This window comes from Ascidiella aspersa, chromosome 6, assembly GCF_963924565.1.
Source record: "Ascidiella aspersa chromosome 6, kaAscAspe10.2, whole genome shotgun sequence".
Lineage (NCBI taxonomy): Eukaryota > Metazoa > Chordata > Ascidiacea > Phlebobranchia > Ascidiidae > Ascidiella > Ascidiella aspersa.
In genome coordinates this window covers 16,567,946-16,577,011 of record NC_139452.1, presented here as the reverse complement: position 1 = coordinate 16,577,011, position 9,066 = coordinate 16,567,946, and the positions used below count along the sequence as shown (strand labels likewise).

At 35.0% G+C, this 9,066-nt stretch overlaps 2 protein-coding genes across 3 annotated transcripts; one reads left to right on the top strand and one right to left on the bottom strand.

Annotated features, from left to right (window-relative positions):
* Positions 1 to 276: 276 nt before the first annotated feature.
* Positions 277 to 4,778, top strand: LOC146140504 (WD repeat-containing protein 54-like). 2 transcript variants are annotated; one of them, XM_083391117.1, is made up of 10 exons: positions 277 to 415; positions 637 to 804; positions 963 to 1,051; positions 1,146 to 1,256; positions 1,484 to 1,572; positions 1,745 to 1,904; positions 1,982 to 2,073; positions 3,384 to 3,561; positions 3,633 to 3,698; positions 3,764 to 4,766. In XM_083391117.1, exons 2-10 carry the CDS (start codon positions 714 to 716, stop codon positions 3,893 to 3,895), a joined length of 1,008 nt encoding a protein of 335 aa, XP_083247243.1. In that variant the 5' UTR covers positions 277 to 415; positions 637 to 713; the 3' UTR covers positions 3,896 to 4,766. The 2 variants fall into 2 exon arrangements, with proteins under 2 accessions (XP_083247243.1, XP_083247244.1); XM_083391118.1 differs by lacking the exon at positions 3,384 to 3,561 and having other exon boundaries at positions 3,764 to 4,778.
* On the bottom strand, positions 4,396 to 6,157 carry LOC146140503 (serine/threonine-protein phosphatase 2A activator-like). The gene has a single exon (XM_083391119.1). The coding sequence runs from the start codon at positions 5,778 to 5,780 to the stop codon at positions 4,851 to 4,853; it is 930 nt and encodes a 309-aa protein (XP_083247245.1). The 5' UTR covers positions 5,781 to 6,157; the 3' UTR covers positions 4,396 to 4,850.
* Positions 6,158 to 9,066: the final 2,909 nt, after the last annotated feature.

Here is a 9,066-nt window from a genome sequence, read left to right as displayed (position 1 = left end):
CCAAAGAGATTAGTATGACCATGACTAATACCATCATAAAGTATGGTTAGTTTCGTCAACCATTGGAAAATGTCACTGTTTTATTTTTAATAACAAATTTAGGCAAACGTTAGTAAAATTATTTACAAAACAAGAATGCTTTACGACGAATTGCATGAATAAATCCAAGATGATTCAGGAATGTAGTCAAGCATAACAACATAAGTAACCTTTTCTCGTTGTTATTACCATAGCTTCGGTAAACGTAAATGCTATGGAAAGTAACGTTGCTCCAAACGCAAATAAAAGACGCATTTGCTGGAAATCTCGCGATAGATATCTTTCTTGTGCTGAAAAGTACAATTCCGTAGAAGAAACAGATAAAAACTGTGAAAGTTTAAGAAAGGATTTTGAAAATTCTTGCCCCAAAATTTGGGTAAAATTGCAACACTAAGTAAACTTGTATAAATAGACTTTTTAATCAATGACAATATTAATTTCTAATATCACTAAATCTCTTAAGCTAATTGCGCCTATATATCATTGATTAATAAGATATTGATTTGTTATTTTATATAAAAAGTTAATTCAGATTTATTCTTTATGAACAAACTCTGCTTTCCAAATAGAATAGTTATAGATTAACATATTTTACAGGTCAAACATTTCATGCGACAAAAAGACTGGGTCGCCTACAAAAAACAGATTTATCAAAAGTCTGATGTCCAGTAAACATGTTTACACAACAAAAAAGTATTTTTTTAAAGGAAAGCAGCTCCAGTCTTTTCAACAATTTGGATGTTTTAAACACGAGTGATGAAACAGGTTATATTTTAAAATCCATATGATAATAAGATTCTATTTCAAGAAGTACAATAGGCAATAGCTGCTTAAGTGAATACTATATTATAAGACGTATGAATAGGGTTAATCTTTGAAATGATATAAATTGAATAATTATTTACTTTGATGTTTTATCATAGGTGATAACAGCAAAGCTTTTTTATCAGTTCATAAAGACCGTGTCAACATGGTTTATTGCAACTCAGATCAAAGCATTAGAACCAATCAGGTATATCATGTATACGGCAAACAATACTTTATTGATTAAACTTATTTTTGAAGTTAAGTATTTGAAATAAATCATTTTTTTCTAAATTTTACAGGTAGTTCAAGACAAGGGTGGGCCTATAAATAAATGCAATGTTATGCAAGCAAAGTGGTGCAAATTGTCTTCTCAGGATGTTTTGGTTATTGCAAATCACAATGGCATTTTGGTATATGAAATGTTTTATTCTGGTTACATTTAGGCAGCTTGTGCTTAAAATTTTGTGAAAAACTTATTCTAAAAAATTTTGTTTTAAGGATGAAGGTAATAATATGAATATTAAATAACCATTTGAATATAAAACAATTCACAGATATCAATTTCGATAATAGTTTTTCGCTTTTTCTTCTTTGAGATGACTCTATTTGATGTTTAATCATTATATGTTTTCTTTAGATATATGATGTATCTGGCCAATTACTTATGTTTTGGCACAATTCAAAACTCGGTGAAACGAATGACAATAGTGTTATGCCTTTTTGCAGGTAATGGGATTTTTTAAAAAGCATTTGTTGGGTTAAGTTTGGTACAATGAAAATTGTCAGTTCTATTATTAAATACTGATTTTGAATATAAGGCTGCACACACAAAATTATTAAACTTATTTAATATGGATTTACAAAATATGTTTTACTGCAATTTTTGTTGAACATATAGGGGAATTTCTGAAGTTGTTGGAAAATATGTATGTGTTGGTTGTCACAATGGAAGCACATTGGTTCTTCTTTTTTCTAAGAATTCTTTTCATATAACAGAAACCTTAAAAGGACATGCTCAGCCTGTGTCTGCAATTGATGGATTAGAGAAAAGTGCAGAGGTACAACATTAAATCAATATTTTGTATGATTTTATCAACCCTAGCAGTTTTTGAATTGCCAACAAAGTATTTTCCAGGTGGATATGGCCAGTGTTGATGAAAGTGGAACCATATATTGCTATAAAAGTGGCCCGAAGTTTCAGTTTGTATCATTTATTTCTGGGACCAGGTTGGTAATGAATTAGTGTAACTTAGTAGTTTTGTACTATGAAGCATGTACCATCTAGAGCAGTGGTTCTCAACCGCCGGTCCACGTCAGCTTTCCTGACGGTCCGCCAACTATATTACAATTTTGCATCGCAATTGCAAAATGCAAGATGTTAAAAGGCCTTTCTAGCAAATTAAGAACTTTGTCAGTTCCGTAATTTGTAGCATTGTGATGTAACATAGAGTTAATGATCTACTGGACTCCAGCCATAAGACCGAAATAAGAACAACCTCAATTTTGGAATAAAACACAGTTTTAAATAAGACCGCAATATGACTAATACCTAATAGTCGTAATTTGACATCTAGATCGGAAGAAGTCCTAAGACCTAAACTCGTCGGAATAAGACCGAAATAGTCAGAATCAGAACTAAACAACACTTTACCTAACTTCAACTCCCACCAACAAGTACATCTCTAACTCCCCTAATAATTTCAATCCTAACCGATTTGTAACCCCACCATTTACCCACCAATAACTAGAGATCGACCGATACCCGACTTTTTACAATTTTGTCTACCGACTTTGGAAATGTTTAAAACTTGAATTAATTAAAAATAAATTCCATATAACGTTTTAGTTTATATACCTTTAATAATTAATAAACTATTATTTTGCATATTAACTTGGTGTGATGTTAAAACCCAAATATTTTTGATCAAAAATGGGTAAGGTGTGTGTTGTACTGGAAAAATTATATCATATTTTCATTCTAAAATATCAGCCTACATTTACCGATGCCGATATAGCGGTCCATCGCTAACAATAACCCCAATTAGAGCAAAACAATGCGGTGCCAACAGCGGCGCCAGTCAAACACGGCGTCCAAACTTTGAAAACAAAACGGGGCCCTCTACCTTCACTTTCAGCCATTATTTAGACTTAATTGCGATGAATTTAGGGCGTATTCTGGCAGATTTGGATCTTATTCGTTTCTGGATACTAATGCGTATTTGGTTTCATTATTTTGTTGGTCGGATTTTATAGACTTTTCCGCTTTAGGCAGTCTTGCTTGTTTGGTCTTATTGTGTGTTCGCAGTCTACTTAAGACTTTATCATACATCACAATGCTGCAAGTGTTGCGCCCAACTGTTGAAAAGTGGTCTACAGCTCGTTTAAGTCTTAAAATTTAAGACCAGTTGTTTGTAAAAGCTAAGAAGATCCTTTTTATCGTATAATTACAATTTGGTTCGTTTTGATTTTTAAAGGTCCACCGGACCCTAAGCTAAAAAGGTTGAGAATCACTGATCTAGAGAACTATTCTTTTACAGTGATATGTGCACTTCCATCAAACTTTTGAAAAACCAGCTTGCTGTATGTGGCTATTTATCTGGTCACTTACGAATTTTTAACACAAATACTTCTACTGTTCTGGCCGAGATAGCTGCTCATGTTCGAGCTGTTTCTGGGTTGGACTATTGCAACACTGGAAATGAGAACAACAACTTAGTAATAAAAATAACTTCCCATTATTGTTTAACAGGACAAACAATATAGTAACAGAATGATGTTTTCTTTAGATTGTATCTGGAAGTGAGGATAGTTTTATTCGCGTATGGAAAGTGTCCCAAACAAATACAATTCATGTAAGTTGTTTAGAGTCCATATTTTACAAATGCATTTTTAATGACATGCTGTGTTTGTGTCTTAGGTTACCCATGAATGGAACTGTTGTGCAACCGATTCACGAATTTGCGGAGTAAAATTTTGTGATGGCTCTGGGAAAACTATTGCAGTTTCTGCATATGATTCCAAAGAAATTTTGTTATTTAGTGAAACGTAGCATTGTAAATACTGCCTGTTAATTTTGTTATGTACTATGCCTGTCATAAAATGAATGTTTCACAGCAAGACAAGGGTTAAGACTTTTTGTGTAAATAAGTTTGGTGCATTACAAGTTTTTTTGTTGTGCAACATTGAAGGGATAATGGAATTTTGGTAATTTCTTTCTGATCTGTTTGAACTGTGCATCGCTCTTCATCTGAAGAAGCATCATCAGAAATATCTTCTTTTCTAAATATGACACAGGTCCCAGGCACACTTTCTCGTTTTCCCACAAACACACTATTGTCAAGTTGCAAGACAGGTTCCTTTGAATCCAAAAGCCCAATCAGCTTGATGTTTTCTTTATCATAACTATTTATGATTTCTTTGTCAACTAATCCAACCAAATCCATAGTAACATATTCATCTCCTACAAGCTCCCATTCATCTTGGTCTAGTTCAAATATTGAGTTATCTTTGTTCATTGTATAAGGATCAAAACCTATTCACGCTCTGCAAAATAATTCATATATGATTCAGCTGCTAAGAATATTGAACAGCACAACAATAAAGGATAATTTGACAATTCTTAAAAAATAGGTTTCCCTGTAAATTTAGTGGACTTAAAAACCAGGATTCTAACTGACAAAAAAAGGTTTTAAAAAATACATCTAGTTCAGGGGTGGCCAACACGCAGCTCTTCACCCAGTTGTATGCGGTTCTATATGCTCATGTTGCACAATTATGATTTTTTATAATGTTTTGGAAAGCGAGTAAGAAATTGAGTGATAGGTCATTCATTTCGTTCCATGTGTGTAAGGGCTCTTAGCGGTTAACCAAGTAACAAATGCAGCTTTGGTACCAGATTGGTTAGTCACCCCTGATCTAGTTCTCTAAGTTTGTAAAACTAAAAGGGTTGAAAACCACTGAAAAAAATACAAACTTAAGAGTATACAAGGATATACAGCAAAGATTTATTTACAAACTGAGAAACTCAAAATTGAACCAAATCTGAAGTGTTGCATAACAGGGAACTTCTGTAGCACCTCTGCTTTATACATTTTTAAAAGTCCAGTGTTTACTTTTGTCCAATGAGGTACAGCACTAATTCCCCATAGGGTATGTGAGTGTTCTGCAAATGGTCCTGTTTTCACTTCATGAATATGGTTAATGCATTGAAGAAAGATATAGTCTTTGCTAAAGCGTGAGAGTATAGTTTTTTCTACAAAGTCTCTAGGATGAATTTGCTCATTTGAAATAAGTTGCGATGAACCAAAGATGAAGGGGAGAAACTGGAAGTCGTCCAACCCCCAGACTCCCTGACTTCCAGCTGGTTCCATTCTGTATGTTATTTGAAGCTTTCTTGATAAAATCACATATTGGTTAAATATTTTGTTCACAATAGCAATGTGGTCTTCCGGTTTAAAAACTCGGACTTTGTATAGGCAGCACAAAAATGCTGCAAATGATGCTTCATGGCCAGTTCCATAATCAATCCTAGTTTGATTACCAAAACTTTCATTAAGATAATCTGATATTTCCTCTGATGCAAGGTGGAGATTACTTGGTAGAATATCCTTGACTAAGGTGCTGGAACTGTTCTTCAACTTTTGGTGCCAAATGCGATAGGCCTTGTTGCCAAACCTTTGAGCCTGTTCTAATGGTGGAATTTCATCTATCCACGTGGAGAGTTGTTCCAACAAGTCCACAATAGCTTGAACAGTGTTAGAAACTGTACATGTAGTTAAAAGACTTTTACCTTTTACAGATTGATTAAGAGTTGTGATAAATCCTATATAGTCATTGTAAGCTTGAGATTTCATCCATGCTGCCATATCTGCTGCTGTTTTTATTTGTGTTTCAGGGTTGACAAACTTGTGATCGTGAAATGGATCTTCCTCCATTTTAACATAAAATTGAATTGTTCTAGTTATTAGCAAATGGATGTAAAATTAGACTTAATGGAAAAATATCTAAAAATTTCAAAGTTACACAAATTTTGGAAATGGCTATTTGACGGGTAACACTAATTTACAAAATGATGAATGGTCGGAACGCTCACAGAATTATTATTAAATATAATAACACTTGACTGACCTTGACCCAAACGCTAACCCCCACCCTAACTCAAATATTGTGCGTTGCTTTAATAATTGTTTTAACGGGGTAACACTTAAATTAGTGAGCGTTCCGACTTCCGACCATTCATCATTCCGAAAATTAGTATTACCCCTATTTGACTGTTTTTTTTAAGTCGATCCAAAACTTTGGATGTCTTCAAGCTACCTGGCCCACTTTTTAGTCGCTAAAGACTACTCCTTGCAGGCTTGCATAGAGTCCATGAAAAACAAAACGCAGTTAGTGTTTGGCAACATGGGTTGTTTTTATTGACACTCTGCCACTGACACCTGCCAACGATCTTCATTGGAAAGCCAAAGTCTCTATAGAAGTCACAAGTTGGGCAGCTAACTCGCTCTTCGTTATAGCGACATGGACGCCGTCTTGTTTTCCAAGTGACAATAGACGCTTATGACAGAAAATCGCAATTAACGATTTTGCCCAGTTTAAAACATTTGGATGAGTGGCAATAATTAATACTAGTCACAAACATTTTAAATAGGAATAAATAAAACTTGGTTAAAAATTGCCGAAATATACTTGATTCAGTGGTATCTTTATTTATCAGTAGTATAACCGGAATTGTATGTGGATTGTCGATCTTTATCCTCTCGACTTTTGTATGGACTATTAGATTTTGTTTATGTCCAATTGTCCAAGCATAAATACTTGTTACTTTATCCCAGCGTTTCTCAACCGGTGCGACGCGGAAGATTGCCAGGTGCGCCGCGAGAAAATGGGAAAAAATGTTACAAAAATTCTGTATTATTTTAGAATGTGCGACTAAAAGTGGATTCCAGCAATAAGACCAAAATTAGAATAACATCAACATCGGAACAAAACACAGTTCGGAATAAAGATCGAAAAAGGACCAATAGATAACATACTCAGACCCCTATCGGACCAATTAACAGTCCAGTTTCAAAACAGCGTCTACAAACAACGCCGTTTGAAAAACATGGCCTTATAAGGCGGTAGCGGCGCCTAATTGTTTTATATCCATTTCCTGCGGATGAGGATGTTATTTAGGCCACTTGGATCTTATACCGAAAATGTATTGGGTTTTATTGTGGCGTTGGTCAATTCTGGAATTCAAAGTTAAACATTTAAATGACATATTACAACATTTGAATAGTTTAAAATTGTCAATGCAGAATCAAATTGAAAACACTCATCCACAGATAAAATTAAAGCTTTTCTTAAAAAAATAGGGATTTGTAGAGGGAAAGTTAAATTAGGCTATTTGGAGATGATTCTTTAATTAAAGATGACCATTCAGATTTATCTTTTTTAATAAAGGACTATGTTTGTAAATAAACTCTAGTCAATATTTTCTGTGAATAAACACTGAGCAATATGACTGGATTCGTAGCCCCTATTGAAGTTCCAATGGTTGATGTTGGCTTTTCGCGAACGAAGAAAGAGAAACTATTGCAACATGTATCTAGCGGGGCTTCCACCATAAGAGCGCAATTAAAACAACATCAACTTCGGCATAGAAAACAGTTCGGAATAAGACCAAAATAGGAAATACCTAATATTAGTAATAACGTTTAAATCAAAATAAGACCTAAATTCGTCCGAATAAGGCCTTTACAACCTTTTACTTAACCCCAAACTCCACCCATAACTTCAACACTAACTCCCTTAATAATTTGAACCATAAACCAAATTCTTATTCTACCCATTACTCGCGCCTAACCCCAAACAGAGGCAACCAATGCAGTACCAAACCAGTGGCGCCCTAACGGTATTTTAAACTAGGGCACCCAAACGTCGACACCAAAACGGCCGATGCCAAAAAGACGTCCCTTAACCGTCCCAGGCCATAACCTGTTTTTACTGTTTTGGGCGATATTTTGTCCATTTAGGTCATTCCGTTAAATTTTGGATTTATTCCGAGTTAGATGTTGTTGCTTTGGGGGCTTATTCTGTGTTTCCATCTAACTCTAACTAACATACCGTGTGTTTTTATAATTTACAACATAAAAGGCCTATTTTATTTTTTTATTTTTAATTTAGACCTGTCTTATTAATCACGTCGTATTTTAAAGCAGGATTGTGGCGTCCGAGTCAGATTTGGGACTCTACGTACCGTACCGTAGTCGATTTATTTTGCTAAAGTCGGACCGCCTGAGCCCCGAGTCCCGAGTCCGACGTGCGCAGTAACAATTTAAAAAATGATAATGCCGCCAACTGCAAATTGAAAAGGCGGAATAGCATATGGTGGATTTTCCAGCAATGGTTTGTGTGTGGATGAGATATATGACACCCTATGAGGGGATAGTTGTAAATCCACTTTAATTTAGTTGCGTACATGGGTGAAATAAAGGCTGTAGAGTGGCAGCCGGACTCAGAATTTGACGAAATCGCACATTTGGTCGGAGTCGAACTCGGGAGTTGGAGTCGGGTTAATTTTAACCGACTCCTCAGGCTTCTTTATAGATAATAAAATTAGGAGCCTGGTGTAATAAAAACTGCCGGCAAAAAACAAAATATCCAAACAAGTTAGCAGTCGACTCGCTCGTCAGGTGCGCCGCCGCGTTTTGAAAGGTTTACGAGTGCGCCCTGGGTTGAAAAAGGTTGAGAAACACTGCTTTATCCTATGGTCCTTGCGACACCATGCAGTTAAATCAGCTTCAGGTACTGGCAAGATCTATGAGACCAATATAGAAATATGTTTCGAATACGGCAAAAAAAAACAATTCCGTAAAACGAAGTTAAGTTCGACATGCCGACATCGGTTAACGCTAAAAAAATGAAAGACCGCGTTGATGAACACACAATACAAGTATGTTCCATATGTTAGTCATTAGTAGAAGTATAGGCAGCTTTTACATCTGTAGCGTCATAAGTAATAATTAGTGGATAATTTGGAATTTATTGTATTGTGTATTTATCAAATATGTTACGATTTATGATTTGTCACTTTTTTACGCCTTTTACCAAACACTCGCTGTCATTCTGAGAACAAAGCATTCGGCTGTTTCACATATGAATAATGTTATATCGTGACACATATTTCCGTTATAGATAAAAGTATTTCACCTGTGTGAACGCGTTATTGTTGCA